At 44.2% G+C, this 21,660-nt stretch overlaps 2 protein-coding genes across 5 annotated transcripts in view; one reads left to right on the forward strand and one right to left on the reverse strand.

Annotated features, from left to right (window-relative positions):
* Positions 1 to 6,397, forward strand: part of TRIM55 (tripartite motif containing 55) — a 160,870-nt gene extending 154,473 nt beyond the window's left edge. For all 4 annotated transcript variants that reach the window (XM_029591393.1, XM_029591395.1, XM_029591394.1 and 1 more), the window contains one exon: positions 5,343 to 6,397. In XM_029591393.1, coding sequence (XP_029447253.1) covers positions 5,343 to 5,436 — 94 coding nt within the window. In that variant the 3' untranslated portion in view covers positions 5,437 to 6,397. The remainder of the gene's footprint in view (positions 1 to 5,342) is intronic.
* Positions 6,398 to 15,394: 8,997 nt separating this feature from the next.
* CRH (corticotropin releasing hormone) lies at positions 15,395 to 15,886 on the reverse strand. Its single transcript, XM_029592703.1, has one exon. It carries the CDS (start codon positions 15,884 to 15,886, stop codon positions 15,395 to 15,397), a length of 492 nt encoding a protein of 163 aa, XP_029448563.1.
* Between the last annotated feature and the right edge of the window lie 5,774 nt (positions 15,887 to 21,660).

Raw genomic sequence — 21,660 nt, forward strand, 5'->3', positions numbered from 1 at the left:
TCACCTCAGCCTCCAGTGCCAAGGGTCAACTGGTCCTGCCTCCTGTTCTGCCTCGCCACCTGACGAGAGAGCCTATGGACCCTCCGAAAGGTATTCCATCCTCTCGTCGGCCAAGGGTCCACAAGCCTGAGCATAACAAAATACATCATGGGAATCAACATTCAGTCATTTTTCTTTTCCTTCCATCATAACCATTAATCAGGGGTATAATGGAACACTCCAGATATTAAGCATATTTCACCAAATCTCTCATACATTCCTTCAGCACCTCATAGAGGGTTCAATGTTCCAAAACTAAACCCTCCTGCCTATGCACCAAAGCTCAAGTTAACACTTCTCATTTTTTCTTCACCTTTACCTCAGTTCCCCAACACTGGTAGGGAGGAAAGGGGTGCACTTCTTCCTAATACCCATATCAAAATTCACATCCAAAAGGGACCACAATGCAATTTCCTGATCACAGAGCTACTCACAACTCTAGGGTCTTCGACCTCCTGCATCAACTTCCAACCATAATGCTTCCATAACAGGTATGCTTCTTCCCAACATACCCACACTATGGATCTCTTGATGCACTTTTCCCTCGAAATTATCCCACTCCTGCTCTCCTTGGTCTTATTCCTCAAAGGGAGGAACAACTGATACTCCTATCTGGATCTGGTCAAATCCTCAGGAGGAGTAAGAAACCCTCTCCACCTTCAGGCCTCTTCCACTGAGAAGGATCCCTGGGTCCCCCAGGCTGCAGGCTGACTACCTCAGCTGACTACATCCCTGGAGGAGCCTTTTTCCTACCCCACATGGGAAAGGGCAGGAACAGAAAAGGGCAAAACCCACCAAAACCTTCCCACTTTTATATCTCCCTTTACACATTGGTCACCCAAACAGCAAATCCTATACACTTAAGGGGACACACACCATTTTCCCCCCAAATCACATTATCACATTAAACTACAATGCTCATACCTGTAAAAATGCCATGCATTTGTCATTTGTTAGTAGTACTGCAATAGCAAATATATTCTCAAACGTGTTAAAGATCATAATAACAAGTCGTCCCCCCCCCCCACCTAAAATGTCTTGTGCACTAAAACCTAAAAAGAAGATCAAATTTTAGGGGCTTCCCTACACTATCTTTTCCATGCTTGAAATGCTCACCTTCTGAACAGAAGCTCTCCACTGGCTACTCTGTTCAGAGATGATCAATGATTTGAGGGTAAATACCTACATATGTTCAATGGATTCTGGGATTGTGGTTCCAACCTCAGAAAAAGTCATAAAAGCATGTGAGAACTGTAGTGGAGGGTAGAGATCCTAGTTGTACAACTGCTGTTAACAGGAGTCCACCAAATACTCACTTCCACTGGTGCTTGAGTTTGGTGGCATGCTCCACACTCAAACCTCACTATATTTTTCCCATCCTCCAAAAATAATCAGACCCAAATGAAAGGTCATGTTTTCAGTAGCAGTGAATTTTCTTTCAAAGCACTGTGAATTGACCAATCCTTCCACAGCACAAGGTGAAATCTGCTTCTCTCATCAGTCACGTGGCCTAGGTCCAATCCCCAGACCAGGCCCTAAACACCAATACACCTCCAATTAGGAAAACAGAAAAAGCCAAGCTATATTAGATTCCCACACAGAAATAATGTAAAACTATATGAATAAATGTTTCAAAACAGCTGATGAACAGAACAAAATCTAACAATTAAAAAGTCTTACATTTTTTTTAATTCTTCAAACACCAATAAAATATTTCAAAACAGCAGACACATCACATAATACCCAATAATTAAAATGGAAGTCAATGAAGAAAAATGAACTTAAAAAGCTACCTTTACTTATTCTCTCCAGCAGTTCTCCTACTCCTTTCCCTTGGAGGCCACACCAGAAGCAGCAGTAGCTGCTGAAGCTGTCCTCACGGTCCTCTTCCTTAGGGACCACAACCAGTCTCTTCTCTCTGTCTCTCACACACACACAGACACAAACACACACATACCAGTTATCTCCCTGATCAGTCTTTCTCACACATACGCACATCACCTCTCTGACCAGTCTTTCTCAATCACATAATGCTCTCTCTCTCTCTTATTTACACACAGGCTTACAATCACACACATGCTCTCTCTATTTCACTTTCACACAAGTTCTCAATCACACACGTTCTCTCTATCTCACTTACAAACAGGCTCAATCACACACATGCCCCCTCTCTCTCTCATAGCCATAGCCAGCCAGAAATATACTCCATCTCTCTCTCGTACACACACACTTAGAAGCACCCTCCCTCCCTCACATTGACACACACAAGCACCCTCCCTGTCTCACATACACACCACACACACACAGAAGCACCCTCCGTCTCACATACACACACAGAAGCACCCTCCCTGTCGCACATTAACACCACACACACACAGAAGCACCCTCTCTGACTCACATACACACCACACACACAGAAGCACCCTCCCTGTCTCATATACACACCACACACACACAGAAGTACCCTCCCTGTCTCACATACACACCACACATTCACACCGGCCCCTAGCTGAACAGCTTATCTTTGGCCTGGTTTTGGGCGGCAGTGGCCAGTGTCTCCAATCTTCGGCCCTGCTGGCCTGGTCTCCAGCATCAGCCAGCAGCAGTGATCTTCATTCGCCGGTCTGGTCTCCGGCGGCAGCCAGCAGCACTGATCTTCGGGTCTTTGGCCACGCCAGCCTGGTCTTTGCCTGCAGCCGGCATTGCCAGTCTTTTTTTCTTCAGCCCCACCGGCCTCATCTCCAGCGGTGACCAGCAGTGCTAGTCTTTGTTTCTTTGGCCTGCCAGCCTGGTCTCTGGCGGCAGCCATCAGCGCCAGTCTTTGTTTCTTCAGCCCTGCCGGCCTGGTCTCCGGCGGAGGCCAGCAGTTCCGGTCTTCGGCCCCATAGAGAAGGGCCTGTGATGAAAAAGTATCTATCGCGTCTCTTTTCAGTTACGCAGCTCGGACACATAATAAAAACTTCTCCATTACAGGTCCTTCTCTATGGAACTCACTTCCTGAGGAATTACAAGCTAAGGGGTAGATTTTAAAAAAGGGCGCCTTCGCGTACTTTTGTAGGCGCATCAGGCGCAAACAAAAGTACGCTGGATTTTAGTAGATACGCGCGTAGCCGTGCGTATCTGCTAAAATCCTGGATCGGCGCGCGCAAGGCTGCCAATTTCGTGTAGCCGGCGCACGCTGAGCCGCGCAGCCTACTTCCATTCCCTCCGAGGCCGCTCCGAAATCGGAGCGGCCTCGGAGGGAATTCGCTTTCGCCCTCCCCTCACCTTCCCCTCCCTTCCTCTACCTAACCCACCCCCCTGGCCCTGTCTAAACCCCCCCTACCTTTGTCGGGGGATTTACGCCTCCCGGAGGGAGAAGTAAATCCCCGCACGCCAGCGGGCCGCTAGCGCGCCAAGACGCGACCCAGGGGCGGTTCCGGAGGCCGCGGCCACGCCCCCGGACCGCCCCGGGCCGCAACCACGCCCCCGGGCCCGCCCCCGAAATGCCGCGCCCGCCCCGAAAACGCCACGCCAATCGGCTCCGCCCCGACACGCCCCCCTCGAAAAACCCCGGGACTTACGCGAGTCCCGGGGCTCTGCGCGCGCTGGCAGGCCTATGTAAAATAGGCGCACCGGCGCGCAAGGCCCTGCTCGCATAAATCCGGGCGGATTTACGCGAGCAGGGCTTTTAAAATCCGCCCCTAAGGTATCTCTGCGAACATTTGAAGAACTTCTGAACAGAAGCTCTCCACTTTCTTTATACTCAGTCTTTTGAATCATCAGGGAGAGGCTTAAGTGGGTAATTCATTAATTGAAGTCTAATGGGGTAGATTATGACATTGTCTGTTTGGCTGGAGGTTCTAAGTCTTGTTTCCATTCTTCTGCAGTGGCTCTGGTTATTTTCCTGGTTTAAACATGTTTTAACTTTTATTATGTATGTTTTATCTGTACTCCACATACACCACTGGATATTGTAGGAAACAAATTTGTAAATAAATAAATCATATGCGGCTACACCTTGAGTAATATGTGCAGTTCTGGTCACCCCATCTCAAAACAGATAGAATGGAACTAGATAAGGTGTAGAGGAGGGCAACAAAAATGATATAGGGACTGGACTGGCTCTGTTATGAAGAAAGGCTAGACAGGTCAGGGCTCTTCAGCTTGGAAAAGAGACAGCTGAGAGGGGACATAATAGAAGTTTATAGAGCGTTAAGTAGAGGGAAAACGGTAAATAAAGGATGGTTATTTACACTTTCAAATGATTCTAAAATAAGGGGACACTCAATGAAACTAACAATTACCAGATTTACAACAAATTGTAGAAAGTGCTTTTTCACTCTGCACAATCAGGCTATGAATCTGTTACAAGAGGATGTGGTCAAGGCAATTAGCATAGAGGTTTGGACAAGTCTGCCCTAGCTAGGTAGACTAGTGTAAGCTATTGCATGTCTTATGTTATTTGGAGATTGAAAAACTTTCTTCTGTACACTAGTTGAATGGCTTGCACATAAACATAAGGCAAGGCATAACTCTTTTCATCCCTAAATACAGGTCCTAGTAGCTTCTTCAAACTGATATATGCTTTATTTTGGTAGGCAGTCAAATACTGATGAAAAGAAGAGTGCTGTGGTTTAAGTTAGGAGCTGTACTGTGCGCAGTACTTGACTTGTCACTTAATGTTAGGGCCTGCCCATATAAATTCACATCCCTGCTTTCTCTTCTGAGCAAAATACAGGAGAGTGAGAGCTTATGTAAATAGTGAGTAGGAATATTTTGCTGGGTGTTATCAGCATTGTAAATTTTATTTTAAACATCCTAGTAGTAAGTCAAAGGCTTCTCTTTCTTTTAGTCAGTTGGACTGCGGTTAGAAAACGTGTTCTGTGTATGAAAAGCAAATTATGCAATTTTTTTTCTGTGGTTTTTACAGCTCTTTTATGATCTATAATATCTTCACTGGAAGACAATGCCATGCCGGGCTCCTTGGCTTTCTCACCCTAAAGCTTCCCTGGATTCCTCAGGATCATTGTGCTACCTTAAAATAATTAATCTTATGTGCTTATTTCTGGATTTATACATGGTCCACGATCAGCGAGTAATTAGAAGGTCTTGCAAGATCGGGATCTTACCGAAACCTTTCACTTTTACCAGGGTGGCTTTCTTTACCTTTTCCGAAGATCACAGCTGTGTCTTCTATAACCTAATCTTCTTGTAACAATGAGTGTAACCGCCCATCTAATTCCAAACTAATATGAGCTTTTGGTTTGGTTTGGTTTGGTGGTACCCTTTACATTTTTAAAAGTTGTTCTCTTCTTTTGCAGATGGGGTCTGAAGCCTCAGTGCCAGGGACTGTGGAGAGCAGTGAAAGTGGTAATAGCGAACCGGCTCGGCACGTGTTCTCCTTCTCCTGGTTGAACTCCTTGACGGAATGACTCTCTCAGTCCTGTGGCCTCCTATTGTCTTGTGTGTCAGAGACGTTCAGATGCAGCAGGTGACCCACCGGCAACAAGGAGAAGGAGTGATTCCAAGATAGAGATGGGTCATCTGCCGCTTTCTCAGCAAACCTTAATTGTGTTAGAAGCAGTTACCTAGACAGAAGAAAACATGTTGAGTTTTGCCACATCCAGTATAATAAAATATTGTCAAGAAAAGGGGAGGGTGTGTGATGGTAATTAAATCCCTGTGTATCATAAGCGTGTTTAAGAAGAACACAGAAAAGGGTATAAAGCATAGAGGGTATAAGAATGTGGGAGCCTGTTCCCTCATTCAACCTCAACTGACTTCCTGACAGTGATTTGAAATAACACAGAGTCCCTCAGTCACAGTGTAATTCATGCATGTAATGTTGCAAGGTATAACTCAGCTAACCAGAAACACATACACAGCTGAAAGGTTTTGATGACAGTTATATATATTTTTTTTAATGAAATGAGCGGGGTGGGGGTTTGTCTTCAGTGACAGATGAAGCAGCGATCATTCCTAGATGGCTATTTTCAGGAATATTGGAGATCTAATCAAAGGAAGTTGGAAAAGAAACAAGTCAATACCAAAATCCACTCTTCAGAAGAAATCTCTCCATGAGTGATAGGATTGTCAGCTAACAGAGCAGCTATGGATTTTTCATTTCTAGAATAATTTGCTGGGGAAAAAACTCCTTGCAAATGGAGACTGGATGGGTCAACTGGTCTTTTTCTGCCATCATCTACTACGTTACTAATATTCTGTTTTACTTCATGCTTCTAGGTATATGTATCTAAATGAACTAGGGAGTGTATATGTGACTGTTTTGTGGATCAAGAGCTCAGGGAATGTTTTCTTTTCTAGTTTCTTTTTTGATTAAAAATCTTTTCTGAACATAAAAATATAGCGCAAGTAACTGTGGCATCCATGGCATGTCTGGGCCTGCATGCATTTGAGAAATACTCAGTTCAGTGAACACTCAGGGACAGTTATTTGAATGGAATAATAAAGGCTACCGCTTTATTCATGAACCCTGACAAGGGAGTCTTACCTATGTACCTGAACCTCTGTTAACATATAGCTACAAATATACCTGGTGATCATGGTTTTCTGCATAGCCCACCCCATGCAAGCAGGGCCACCAGTCCACCTGGGACCAAAAGTCATCCAGTCAGAGAAATTAGATTCAGGGCTTCCAGACAGTCCACCCCATGGAAGTAAGAATGTCATCCCTCAGGGCCTGTGACATGGCTGAATCAAGAGTCACAGGCCTGATGTCACATTGGAGCCTAGATCCCAGCATCAGATGATCCGCCTTCTGTTCTAAAATGAGCCTTGTTGCAAATGATACTGCTTAACCTTAACCCTCCCCCTAAGGCTCAGGTACCCCTGCCACAGGATCCAAGTAGCTCGCTAAGGGCCTGATTCACTAAGGCTTTTCTCCCATTCTGTATCTATGGGAAAAATGCTTACTAAATGAGTCCACAAGCTTGCCCAGGTCCCCCAAATATCAAGCTGCAGCCTTGATCCAATTACCCTGCTTCCACCACCCTCTTTTGTACCTTGGTTACCTAAACCACCCTTCTAGAGGCACATCCTAACCCATTAGAACATAAGAAAATGCCACACTGGGTCAGACCGAGGGTCCATCAAGCCCAGCATCCTGTCTCCAACAGTGGCCAATCCAGGCCATAAGAACCTGGCAAGTTCCCAAAAACTAAGTCTATTACTGTCGCTAGTAATAGCAGTGGCTATTTTCTAAGCCAACAATTAATAGCAGGTAATGGACTTCTCCTCCAAGAACTTATCCAATCCTTTTTTAAACACAGCTACACTAACTGCACTAACCACACCCCCTGGCAACAAATTCCAGGGTTTAATTGTGCATTGAGTCAAAAAGAACTTTATCCGATTAGTTTTAAATGTGCCACATGCCACATGTCCATGTTAGACAAGTGGATGCCATGCCGTCTAAATCAACTCATTCAGAATAAGATCCTGACCCAATCTTCTACAGGTGAATGCCATCCGGTCAGAATAGTTCAATGCAAATGATTCTCATTCATTACCACCCATGCCACTGGAGCGAAACTGCATCTGATGAGGAGACAACCTAAAACCCTGGGTTTACAACGCCTACCTATGTATACTGACTCAAGTCATGAGATAATGAAGATGGTCATTGGTCGGCCCCTGTCACATGGTAGGAGCAATGGATGGCCTGTGCCATCCCTGCTGGACCACCAGGGACTTTCGGTAAGTCTTGGGAGGGTCGGAAGGGTGGGGGGATTATAGTTAAATAGGGATGTACGAAGAGGATTTTACCGAAATTTTGGGAAAATTTGTTTTTTGGGGCGGCCGAAAAAAATTTGCCCGAACTGCAGAAAAACAAAATTTCCCATGGCAGGCCGATAATGAAGGCCGAACTAAATCACATCTCTAGAAACAAGTAGATCACTGCATACTCTTTTGAAGCCAGCACCTGGAAACAGGAACCACTTGCAAAAAGAGAAATTAATTCTTTAAGGAAATGGAAATAAATCCGCCAACAGTTGATGCATCAAATCCATATGCTTTCTGGAACTTGTTATGAGTGGTGATCCAATACCAGAGAACTGAAGCATCTGTTCATGATGGCAACTTCCAGCACACACTGACAGCTAAAACAGGATACATTGGCAATCTAATTAGAGACAGCAGGACACATCAGAAGAACCAAGACAATTCAACCCCAAGCATCTGTAAAACAATGTAAGTGTCTTGGTGCCATTCTTGTCCTGGCAATGTAAACTATAGTCCTGCTACAAGGGATTTCCCTGTGTGGCCATAGATAAATAGTCTATAGCCACAGCAAGGCTGCCATTTGCCATGCTCAGGACATGCTTTGAATGCACAGTGATGTTTAATTATGAGTGAGGACTGACAAATTCCATCGGCCACTGCCACATCAGAAAATGCATCATAGTCACGGTGCTGATTAAACATGAGCGAGAGACCCATACAGCAACACAATCATGCCCATTAATCATAGGCACCCTGAAACCATTTGTGCTAAATCTATCAGAAATTTTTTTTTTTAACTTTCACACCTACTCCACCCATCCATGTGCTGTTGAAGGGATGTAATGCGTGGAGGAAACCTTGAGAGGGATGGATTGTCTCTGGAGTGGAACTCAAGGTATGACAGCTAAGATCAATCTGTCTTTACCAGGGGCAGGATCTCCTTGTTCCACCTTACATAGAAACATAGAAATGACAGCAGAAAAGGACCAAATGTTCTATCCAGTCTGCCCAGCAAGCTTATGGTAATATCTGCTGCGCTGTGTAGGTTACCCCCATGTTTATCATTTTCCCAGACCGTAAAAATCAGGGCCCTCAGTTGCTATTTGAAACCAATTCCCTGTTATGCCTTGCCGTTGAAGTAGAGAGCAAAGTATCAGGCTTATTAGTTTAGGGTAGTAACTGCTGCATCAGTAAGTTACCCCCATACTTATTTGTTTCTCCAGACCATAAAGGTCGGGGCCCACATTGGTTGCAGTTCAAATCCAATTCCCCTTTTCCCCCTGACATTGACGCAGAAAGCCATGATGGAGTTGCATCAAGAGTATGAATGCTTATTGGTTAAGGGTAGTAACTGCCACACCAGCAAGTTAACCCTATGCATTCTTTTCTTTATTTCCATCCTCTAACCTTTAGGGATCCACAGTGTTTATCCCATGCCCCTTTGAATTCTTTCACAGTTTTCCTCTTCACCACCTCCTCCGGAAGAGCATTCCAGGCATCCACCACTCTCTTCATGAGGAAATATTTCCTGAAGTTGGTTCTGAGTCATCCTCCCTGGAGTTTCATTTCGTGCCCCCCTAGTTCTTCTGATTTCTTTCCAATGGAAAAGGTTTGTCGAATGTGGATCATTAAAACCTCTCAGATATCTGAAGGTTTATATCATATCTCCCCTGCACCTTCTCTCTTCCAGGTTATACATATTCAGATCCTTCAGCTTCTCCTCACAGGTCTTCTCATGCAGACCCCACACCATTTTGGATGCTCTTCTATGGACCGCCTCCATCCTATCTTTGGCCCTCATGAGATATGAACACAGTACTCCAAGTGAGGCCTGACCAAGGATCTGTACAAGGGCATTAACACCTCCTTTTTCTTTCTAGTTATTCCTCTTTCTATGCAGCCCAGCATTCTTCTAGCTTTAGCTATCACCTTGTCACATTGCTTTCCCATCTTCATGTTACGACTGACGCTGCCCGACGTCTCCACTCCGCCCTCCTTACCTCTTTGGCGATTCCTCCTGCGGTTGATGGATGTCTGGCTGCCACGGCATCTGCCTGCCGTCCTCTCCGGCATCCCTGGTCCGGCTTGGGCGCTGCATCCCGCCATATTGTTCAGCTACCATAGGGCACACACGCCGCGCGGCCCTGCTTCTTATTCTTTCTTTGGCGCGAACCTCAGGGGCTCCCCCTGTGATGACATCACGCATCCTGGATACAAAAGCCTACTCTGTTTGCTAGTATTTGAGTTAGCAATGATGAAGGACTCCTGGTGAAGGGACTCCTTACGGATGGGATTCGCTCTCCGTATCTAGCTACTCTGCTTCTCCTTAATTGGACTTACTCTATCGGGGTACCCGCTCCTTGGGGGCCTCTCTCTTTTCTTTTAGGTCGCTGTCTGGAATTGGTACTCGCTCCTCGAGGGCCCATGTCCCAGATTCGCTGCCTGAGCTCACTTCTGCTTGGAAGAACCGCTGCCTACACCATCAGTGAGTTACCATCTATATTCTCTCAGAGCTGTTCCCTGGAACCAGGTACTCACTCCTCTAGGGCCTGCCTCTATTCCAGCTTCTGTGTTACCTTCCGGGAGAAACCGCTGTGTGAGTAATCAAACATCGAGGCTCTATACCAGAACCCTGTGTATGCTCCACTGTACTCACTATCTCAGTTTCTCACCACTACAGCACAGCTATTGAGGGATCGCTGTTCCAGTGTCCTGAGGGACTACAAGCCCAGCCGGGCTTCATCTTTACTCACTACTGCCACTTCTGGTGGCTTCTCAACTCTGTTTAATAAAAGATAATTCTGTGTTGTGTGTCCTAAAGCTGAGCCTGACCTGTGGCCCCTCATGGGACTTCCCCCCATGGGCATGGTCATCTGCCACAGTGTCCAAGGGTCCACCCAAAACCTTACAAACAATAACACTTCAATTCTCCAGACACTATTACCCCAAGATCCCTCTCTTGGTCCGTGCACATCAATTTTTCACCCCCCATCACTTACAGCTCTTTTGGATTACCGCACCCCAGATGCATGACTCTGTACTTCTAGGCATTGAATCCCAGCTGCCAAATCTTCGACTACTCTTCCAGTTTTCTTAAATCCCTTTTCATTCTTTCTACTCCTTCAGGTATGTCCACGCTATTGCAGATTTTAGAATCATCCGCAAATAGACAAAGTTTATCTTCAATCTCTTCCGAAATATCGCTCACAAAGATATTGAACACAACCAGTCCCAAAACCAAACCCTGTGGCACTCCACTTAACATTGTTTTCTCTTCAGAGTAGGTTCCATTTACCATTACACTATGTCTCCTATCAGTCAACCAGTTTGTAATCCAGGCTACCACCTTGGCACTCACTCCCAAGCTTCTCATTTTATTCACAAGCCTCCTGTGTGGGAACATATCAAAAGCTTTGCTCAAATCCAAGTAGACCACATCAAGCTCTCCTCCTTGATCCAAATCTCTAGTCACCCAATCAAAAAAATCAATCAGATTTGTCTGACAGGACCTTCCCTTGGTGAATCCATGCTGCCCTGGGTCCAGCAACCCACCAGATTGTAGATAGATCACTATTCTTTTCTTCAGCAGAGTCTCCATTATTTTTCCCTTAGTGGCTGGCTACCATTAATTGGGAGACAACAGGATTGCAGGAAATAATCTGGACAATTCTGCTGAATGTTTTGGCCAGCTGGTCCCTAGGATACCAGTGGAGTCAGGCCTGGGACAATGTCACAAAGTAGAATTAGAACAATCCTCCCCCGATCATTACACCACCACCACTGTGGATATCACTGGATTCAGAACTGGAGGGGCAGTAGCCCAATGGATCCCAGAGTGTCGAAAAGGACCCTTCCAATCCCAATTGGCACAACTTCACCATTCCAGGATAAGAGATGGTGATTCAGGTGCTCCATGCTGGTAAAGTTGCATCTCATGCCTGCAGGGTTTAACCGTATCTTTTCAGCATAAGAACATATGGGGTGCCATGCTGGGTGGAGCTGCTGGGAGGGCTATGCTACAAATGTCTGTTTTGTAACAAAGGACAAAGATGAGCACATGGCTGCATCCTGTAATAACTCATGAGCTGCTACCACCCCTGTTAAAATCATATTCAGTGACCCTATGTCTGTGTGTGTATGCCTCAATTAGATTGTATGCTTGCTGGGACAGAGTCTATATATATATACTGTATATATAGAAAGAGATATAAAACTGTATCCCTACAGCACTATACATCCATCAGATCTATAGAATTGTGAAGAAAATAGAAGTGTGCCACTGCCTTGTACACTCAGGCCAATGATGATCTTACAGTCTATACAAGTTGGGGACAGATCACACCCGCCATGCCTAATGAAAAGCCTTAGTATGCCACATCCTTGGATCCCCATATCTGAGAAAAGGGGTACTAACTACACAGTATGCTAAACTGGTGCCATACTCTGGCCAAGGTCCTCCTGTGCTCATCTTTCAGAGAATCAATGAAGAAGTGGCAGATCAATACCTCCAAAATTTTTTTTAAGTCCCAAGAGACTCTCCATGAAACTAGCAAATAGCAGATTTATAAACAAATGGAGAACATACAAATGGGGATGGAATAGCTCCCCTATTAAAAAAAAAAAAAAAGGCCAAACAGGTGACAGCTGTTCAGCTTGGAGTAAAGAAGGCTGAGGGAAGATATGATGGAGAACTATAAAATCCTGAGAGGACTAGAACAGGTTAATGCAGTGATGGCAAACTCCAGTCCTTGAGAGCCACAAACAGGCTAGGTTTCCAGAATATCTTCAATGAATATGAATGAGAAAGATTTGCATGCACTGCCTCCACTGTATGCAAATCTATCTCATGCAAATTCATTGGGGATATCCTAAAAACCTGGCCTGTATGTGGTACTCAAGGACTGGAATTTGCCATCACTGGGTTAATGTGAATCAGTTCTTTATGCTTTCAGATAATACAAGGACTAGGGGGCACACTATGAAGTTAGCAAGTAGCACATTTAAAACAAATCAAAGAATTTTTTTTTTCCACTCAATGCATAATTGAGCTCTAGAATTTGTTGCCAGAGGATACGGTTAAAGCAGTTACATTATTGGGGTTTATAAAAGGTTTGGACATGTTCTTGGAGGAGAATGCATAAGCTGTTATTACTCAAATTGACTTAGGAAATAGCCACTGCTTATTACCGACATTAGTAGCATGGGATCTATTTAATGTTTGGGTACTTGCCAGGTACTTGTATCCTGGACTGGCCACTATTGGCAATAGAATTCTAGGCTTAATGGACTTTCTGTCTGACCCAGTATGGCAACTTATATTCTTATGTACTTTTCATTCATCATGATTAAGCAGCTTGCCACAGGGGAACGTAGCCAAGGCATCCAACCTTGCTGTACTCAAAAAATGGGGGCCCAGAAAATTCCAAAGGAAGGTCTACAAACAACTATTAGCCAGGGACCTGGGGAAAACCACTGTTTATCCCTAGGAGTGATCAACAAAGAATTGGACCCACACCTCAGGATTTGCTGGCCACTTTCTAGTGATCCAGATTGGCTACTGTCAGAAAGGAACTCTGGGCTCCACCCAACATAGCACCCCAAATGTTCTTATGATGCCAGAGTAAAGGGCTCAGATTCTGCTTCCAACTACAGGTAGGAAAGACAACCACCATTGTCTTTTTCATTACTGTTTAACTATTTAAACTGATCCACAACCCTGTCTGTTGCAGGTGTTGTCACTTTAAAAGAGCTTAAGGCATGGAGAGAGTCAGCATCAGAAAGCAGGAAACCAGCACAAATCATTGATCTTTCAAGGCTTAAGCAACCACAAACAGGAGCATGGGGTGGGGAGAAGGATCAGTTGATACCTATACAGCTGAAATCCTGCAAGGACTGTATGTTACTACATTCCCAGTAGTTTTGATTTTCACAGGAAAAGGGAGAATCTCTCTCAGAAATAACAGAACTAGCTGAACTGCGATAAGGTTCCTGAGAGGCAACTCACTCCTCTCCCCAGTTTTTAAGGGATTATGCCTGTTGGACCACCCCTTTCTCCCAGGAAAAGTGGAAGCAAGACAGCTGTCCCAGACCACAGGGTTAATTGCCACCCATGGAAAGAAACCCTAGGAGCAAGCCCTTGCTGCAGAAATCACCCAACTCCACCGGCAGATAACCACTTCCACTATCTGAAAACGGTGAGTTCATTGATTCAAACAGGAGGGCACCTCCCTGGTGCTTTCTCCCACTGCCCCAGGCTCCATCAGGTTGCTTTTCAAAAGCAAGTGAAACAGGCCTCTATCCCAGACTGCAAGCCTTATCATGCCATGTGAACAGGAAGCCAATATCTGCAGCTCTCTGCACCACTCCAGGCTGCGGCCGGCTCCAGAAGTGAAAGGAAGTAGGCCCCGACCCCTGCACCTACCATGCCACGTGGACAGGCAGCTGCTACTTTAAACACAAAACGACAGAAGCGGCAAGTAAGCATCGGGGACGCAGCAGGGAGTCGCCAAGCCGCTCTCTGCTCCCTGCATTCTTCATGCCGGCGGCTTTGCCACCACGCCCCCCACCTTTGCCTCAACCTCCTCCAGTCCTTTAATTTGCAAACGAAATCAGGTCTGGCTGAGGGCGAAGCAGACAAAGATGACGAGCGCACTAAAGTCTCCAGTCCTGTCACGCAGAGAGAGAGAGAGAGAGCCATGGCTGTCGTTCCCAAGTCCCGCCCATGCACACTTGGCGCCCCGCCCCCCAGGCCTGACCTGATCCTTGGGGTTAGCGGCCATAGTTACTGCAAAGGGCCCCAAGAGCTCACACTCTGTAGGAGCAGAGCGAATCCTCCCAGGAAGAAATGAGGGCAATAGCGTGGGAGGTGGGGGCCCCCAGCTCTGGGGCTCTCCAAGGCCTCTTGCAATGCTTGATCTAGGAAGAGGGCCGGCCAGGGCCGTTGCACGGAAGTGTTCCTTTCCCTCGACTCGGGGCCTGATGTCGTCAGGTTATCGCCTCCCCCCTCCCCCCAGGTAAGCGCAGGGGGCCAGCTCGGTAATGGGTGCTACAGTCACTCGCGGCAGCCGTGCACGTTGCTTGGTGCCGGACATAAATGTTTTTAAACAAACAATCATCACTTTGCAGTTTTTATTAAAAAATATATAATATTAAACATTCTCTTACACAACAAGTTTGACCGAGCGCTGAAAATATGTTTTATTATGGAAATGCTTACAAGAAAAAAGTTGGTTCAAAATAACATACAGTGATTACCCCCTCCCCAAAAAGGAAAAAATATCTCTTGGGCTATATTATAAACACTTAAACTGTAAATTGCCTTGAATTTCAACTGATACGCTGAAACATTTCTTCAAAATGCTAACCATTTGTGCCTTAAAAGAATTGTGTGACCTTGAAATGGAAAAATAAAGAAGAATAAATTACAGAATACGTTTCCTTTTCTTTAATGCACTGAAATACACTTTGTGCATGCGGATAACGGGAAATAGACTCTTTTAATGTACATCGTCTATGTTTAAAGCTATATAAAAATAAACAAATGATATCAGAGCAGCACTATGGTACATAATACTGTATAATTGTTGTGCTAAATGCAGGAAAATCTTTGGCAGATGAAGATGTGTGTTGGTCACTTCCCAATAATGTCCATCAGTTTCCGGTTGCTGTGGGCTTGCTGGGCTATCTGTTCGGCGCGGGCCATTTCTAAGAATTCCCGGAGGAGGTGGAAAGTGAGGTCCAGGGAAATGGGGGGCTCTTCGCCTCGCTTGCCCCGCTCCATGGTCTCCCGGTGGGCAGCGTAGACCCCAGGTGCCGCCGGGCTCTGCTCCAGCGGTTGCTGGGAGAACTGCAGCTGCTGCAGTGCCCGCCAAAAAGTGGCCGGAGAGGCGTCGGGCAGGCGGCCAGCCAGGAGGGCGGCCGGGTAGTACTTGTTCAGGCTTCCCACCCGCAGGAAGTACTCCTCTCCCAGGCGAAGGAAAAAGGGCTGAAAGTCGGGCCGAGGAGGGGGAGGGAGCCCCGGGGGGGCGGCGGCGGCCGGGGCTCTGCTGAGGGTTCGGCAGCGGTGGCAGGGCAGGACGGCGACCAGGAGAATTCCGGCAGATACCAGCAGCTGGAACTTCATGTTAAAGGCTGAAAGCAAATCTGCAAATAAAAATAAAAAAGGGGGGAATAGAAGGATAAAGAAAGGGAAGGAGACAGATACCATGTCACCATGCAGCACTCTCACCAAATAATCAGTGAGTGGAGCTAGCAAACTTATCGTGAAGTAGGATTGTGGAAACGGAGTTTGAATATTGCACAAAAGTTACGTTGGAGGATCAAGGCTTTCCTTTGTTAGAATAAAGATGGGGAGGGAGATGTACGAAGTACCTCGTTAAGTAAGGGTTTATTTAAAACTCGTGTCACTATATTGAAAATAACATTCGGGGGTCTACAGCCTAGGCTTTGAGAAGGAGGCAGCAACTCTCCATGGTGCTGAAGGAGGAAAGGTGGGAGGAGCGCAGCGGGCTGTGGGAATTGCATTATTATCAGCATTCCCCTCACAGCTGTATATGCACTATTGCCAGCTAACCAGAAGGAGCATAGAGACAGCTTTACATTTATTCAGTAATATACAGGGATATCATAAAATTCACGGACTAAGGAGTTCAATATTGCTAGCAAAGTAGCCTTCCTTCACATATTTTATAGGAGGAGGAGAGCTGAAGCATTAGAAGAGTCCAACTTTATATTACAGTTTTTAAAGAAACTAAATATTCAAAAACAGATTACCAGATACACCTTCACCCAAAAATTATATGCCAATCTCAAATGTGTTTTGTTTTCAAAGTAACACATAATTCTGGGTAGTCATTTTATTCTAATGTTTAATCAAACTGCTGGAAGCCAGAAATAAAAAAGACTAATTTTAGCAGAGCAGAGAAAGACACTAAAAAGTTGGTCACTTACATCCTAGGTGAGGGGAAGAAGCCGTTGTCGCTGTCCAGTGTCTGAGAGTTGTTCAGGTGAAGACTGTCACTACTGGAAAGGTAAGTGATGCTGGTGTTATGCACTGCTTTTCTTCCCTGTTTCTTTTTCTCTGCTTCTTTGTGGAAACTGCTGCCTGCTCCTGCACTTGTGAAATGATTTTCTTACAAAAAGGAGCCTTGATGCAGGATTTTTATAGGTTAGACCCTCTTCTGGAATCACGCAGCACTTGCCTAATAAGCTGACGCTTTCTTGACAACTATTGCATGCTGATCCACTACTGAATAAATAATGGCCCTTTGGAGCAATGGGCAGAGTTTTCCTATCACAACACTGAATCTCACATCCAATTATTTCTACAGATATTTATCACTTTGCGAGTGACGTCAGCCACACCTAAGATGGAAATGCTATTCATGACTCTCATTCACAAAAAAACTTGAATGAGATTTCCCCAGAGTACTAACCAAGGGCTAGTGACCTCTTACTATGAAGGGTCAGAGGAAATAAATTTTTATTTAGTGCCCTCAGATAGGGATGGAATTGATAAAAGGATGTCCCACTGTAAAGAAGAGTGTGTTAAAAACAGCTCAGTCTTTGTTTTCTTAACACTTTTCTGAGTTTAGGAAGGGACCCCATAGGTTTGCAAGTATGTGCACAAAAATGCATTGATTTTTCTGTTTGTGCTACATTTTTACCCCTGTTGTTTTGGATTTCTTGATGCATTTACTGCTGATTTTTCAACATCTGTGTAGAATATCCAGTACTCTGAAAATCATGAGTACTTAACTCAATATGTGTGTCCACTGGAGCATGATTCTGTATTAATCTGTTTCCTTCATCGTATCTGAATAATACATAAGAAAAAGGATATGCATTACCAATTCACATGCTATATGTGTGCTACATAAAATATCCCAATGTAGTTTTGTATATTGACATTTATTGGAATTACAAGAATTTATGGTGGATGTAAAATTAAAGATAGAATTACAATTAAATATGCATAATTTACTATAAGTCAATAAAAAGTGCCTTAATATTTAACAAGAATTTTTTTAGATAGATACACATATATAATTGAAAATAATGAAAGTAAATACCTAACCTACCATCATAGGGTAACTTTCAAGGAAATCAAAGGTTTCACTTCTTAATTCAGAATTATTTTTTTTAAACACTGAGAATCACAGTTTACCTTATTCATAAATCTGAAGATTTAAAGGTTTGTAAATGCATGTATTAAATAGGTAAGTAAAAAATAATTTTACACTTTATTCATTTTAAATAATTCTCCCAAAAAAAAATATATATATTGTGTCAGAATAATACAGTTATCTATATCCATGATAAAAACAGTAGATAAGGGTCATAAAGGCCATCTAGTCTGCACAAAGTACTTCTTGAGGCAGTCTATATTAATTTTTGGACCAGCTTAGGGAAATATACTTTCTCTCATTTTCATCAAGACTGATTGAAAGAGTTAGACTCAAAGGTTAACATTTTTTTCTCAACAAATTATTAGTATATCTTTAAGATGATCCTTATTGGATGACATTTCAAGATAAGCAGGATTTCAAATACATTAATAATGATAGATAAGGGTGGGTTGTGGTGTTGTCTTACGACAACCAAGCAGCAGAGCATCTAACAAAGCAGAGTAGCAAAATTCAGTGAAATAGGAAATAAAATGCTGAAGTATAATCTTAAGGTTACCAAGTGCATTTTGTAATGTTTCAATTTGCATGCTTCTAGTTTATCACAACATCAAATCTAATTCTAAATGCAATTTCTGTATTTAGCAACAGGTTATACTACTCTCTGAAAAAACTAATTTTGAAAGCTGAGCTTCTACTACAGATCATTTAAAAATGTTTAAATCAAAAGTATAAAGAAAGGAACTCTCACTAGAGAGAAATTATTGATGTGATATTATCATAGCTGGGTGAGGCTTGAGCCCAGTTAGCATTAAGTACATATATAGGGCTTAACTCATCATCCTCATAGATCATGAGCTGAGATATGTTCACTCCTTGCTGCAAATGTGCTATTTGCTGCCATCCCTTCATGTTGCTGTCATTACTCTCTTTGCTACCTCCTCAGTGCCATTTATCTTTCTGTCCTTCCTGCCACTGTTCTCTGCCCTATTCCCCTGATGACACCATTGCTACTACCAGTTCTCTCTTTTTTCCTTGGCACCTTGTGAGTCATTGAGTAAGTTTGAACTTCAAGACAATGGTACTGCTATCTTTTTCTTGTGATGATTGTAACTTGTGTTGTAAAAACCATAAAGTTTCAACTTATCCAATTAAGTTGCATGAAGTTGTAGATTAGGGATGTGCATTTGAATGATCCAAATTTGAAAACTGATCCATCCGAATTGACTTTGGTTTGGGTCATCTGAACCGAATGGATGTAGTCCTCTAATCTGAATCAGTTTTGGCTCATTTGGTTCAGTCCCATTAAAGTCAATGGAGGAAGCAAGTAATGCGTTTTTGTTTGTTTTTTTTACTTCCAGTCATACAGAGCAGGGACAAGAAAGGAGCAGGACTAATCATATTTCACCACTTTTTTAACCAACCTATCCCAGATGGCAGCTGCATGGATTGTTTCCATCATTTTTTTGGGTGAAATTGAAACTATAAGCAATTTAGGCAGTGACCATTTTTCTCAGTCATTCCTCTACTGGATCTCAGAGAGAGAAGTCAGAGATTCTCAAGCTTCTTGCTTGAAAGAAAAGATTAGAAATAAAGATTTCATTTGTTTGAGTGTTTTTAAAGTCACTGATTCTATACTTAGCTGTGGTTTGGGTTGCCTGGTACCTGGTAGCAAGAAAAAGTCTTTAATTTCTATGAGAGGGTTACAGAGAATATCATCATAGTAGGACTATCAGTTAGCTGACTCTATGCCAGTGGCTACAGGAAAGATACACAGATTGTCTTTTTCTCAGTCTATGTAGTCTTTGTTCATTAAAGTGACATAGAGGCAGTTCCCTGTTTTCTCTCTGTAAAAGAGTTAGTGTGACAGCAGAGTGTACTAATTCTTGTGTGTGTGTCTCTAACATTAAGTATGGATACTTATTTTCTAATGGGTAGATTTTGAAAGCTGCATGCACGCGTCCATGTGCACGCACGTCCCGGCGCGCACACATGGAACCGGTAATTATATAATATGCACGTGCTGGCATGCGCATGTTACTAAATCGTTGGGCCACGCGCACATGCTTATCAGATTTTGTAATCCTCGTGCACATATGCGTGCAACACGCACAAGGGGGAGAAGAGCCTTGCCAATTTCACGCGGCAGGTAGGAGAGATCCAGGAGAAGGAGGACAGGGTGACTGGAACACAGGGATAGGAACAGAGGCAGGTATCATGAGTAGGAGCACGGGATCAGGAACCAGGAGCACGGAGGCAGGAACCAGGAGCACGGAGAATGAAGCAACCAGCTACTCACTAGGAGCGGGGCCTGTTGCTGAGGCAAGGAAGGAGCAGCACAGCTGGGTTTAAATAGGGCCCCAGCCTGACGTCATCAAACGGGGACGCCAGTAGCTTTCCCGCTGCTGGCCCTTTAAATCGGAGAGAGGCATACACGTATGGCCTAGGAGGGCCAGCAGGGGTCTTGGCATTGGCGGCATCGGGAGAAGTGGTGGCGGCTCCCCTCCACGTGGTCAAGGCCAGGGACCATCGGGGAGAAGGAGCCAGCAGTGGGTAGTGAGGGAGGCCGGTCACGGAGGTTTGCGGCCGGGGATTGCAACAGTTCTGGGCCCTTTTCTCTCTGTACACTAATTCTCTTGGTGCTTTGATCTCCTCTCATGGCTTTTAATACCATTTTTATGCTGATAATTCACAGATTTACCTTACTACACCAGAAATTTCATCAGGAATCCAGTCTCAAATCTCAGCCTGCGTATCTAAAATTGCTGCCTGGATGTCCCACCACTACTTTAAATGCAACATGGCCAAGAAAGAACATCTTATATTACCACCCAAAACCTATTTCCCTTCTTTCCCTTTTCTCTGTTTCTGTGGATAACAATGTCATCCTCCTAGACCCCTCAGCCCATGATCTATCTTTGACTCCTGTCTTTCTTTCTGTACATATATTGAAAACACTGCTAAAATGTGTCATTTCTATCTCTCTAATATCACCAAAATCTGTCCATTCCCTTCTGAGTACATTATCAGAACTCTTATCCACTCTCTCATCACTTCCTGCTTAGATTACTGCAACCTGCTCCTCCCAGATCTCCCAGTGGACCAACTCTTTTCCCTACAATCTATCCAACATTCAGCTGCACAATTTATTCTTCTGCCAAAGTCACTAAATCCATTTAGCCCCTCTTCTCAAGTCACTGTATTGGCTCCTTGTCCATTTCTGCTTTCGGTTCAAGCTCCTTCATTCTGCAGCTCCTCACTACTTCTCCATATCCAAGGTTTTATGCATATCTCTCCCTACTCCCATTTTCATAAAATCTGCTCATCAGGCAAGTCACTCCTATTTAGGTCCTTCTTCTCTACCATCAGTGCCCAGCTCCATGATTTTCACCTGGCTACACTGTAGGCTGGGAATAGACTTCCTGAGCTGGTGCATCATGCCCCCTCTCATGCCTTATTTGAATCCAATCTAAAAACTTATGTTTTTGAGGCTGCTTTTAAATCTGAACCCCTGATTATTCCACTTACAGGCTTATTGGTTTTAACTATTTTCTTAATAAATTAAATTTATTTTGCCCTGTATGTTTGTCTTGATTAGATTGTAAGCTCTACCGAGCAGGAACTGTCTTTTATATATTTTATATGCAGGACTGCGTACGCTATATAAGTGATAAGCAGTAGTAGCAGCAGCTGCAAGAAGCAAATATGGCAAAGGAAGAGGAAAAAGGAATTTTTCCTCCAGAGAGACCTGGAGTAAGCACAGTAATGAGAA

Source organism: Rhinatrema bivittatum, chromosome 2 (assembly GCF_901001135.1).
Source record: "Rhinatrema bivittatum chromosome 2, aRhiBiv1.1, whole genome shotgun sequence".
Classification (NCBI taxonomy): Eukaryota; Metazoa; Chordata; class Amphibia; order Gymnophiona; family Rhinatrematidae; genus Rhinatrema; species Rhinatrema bivittatum.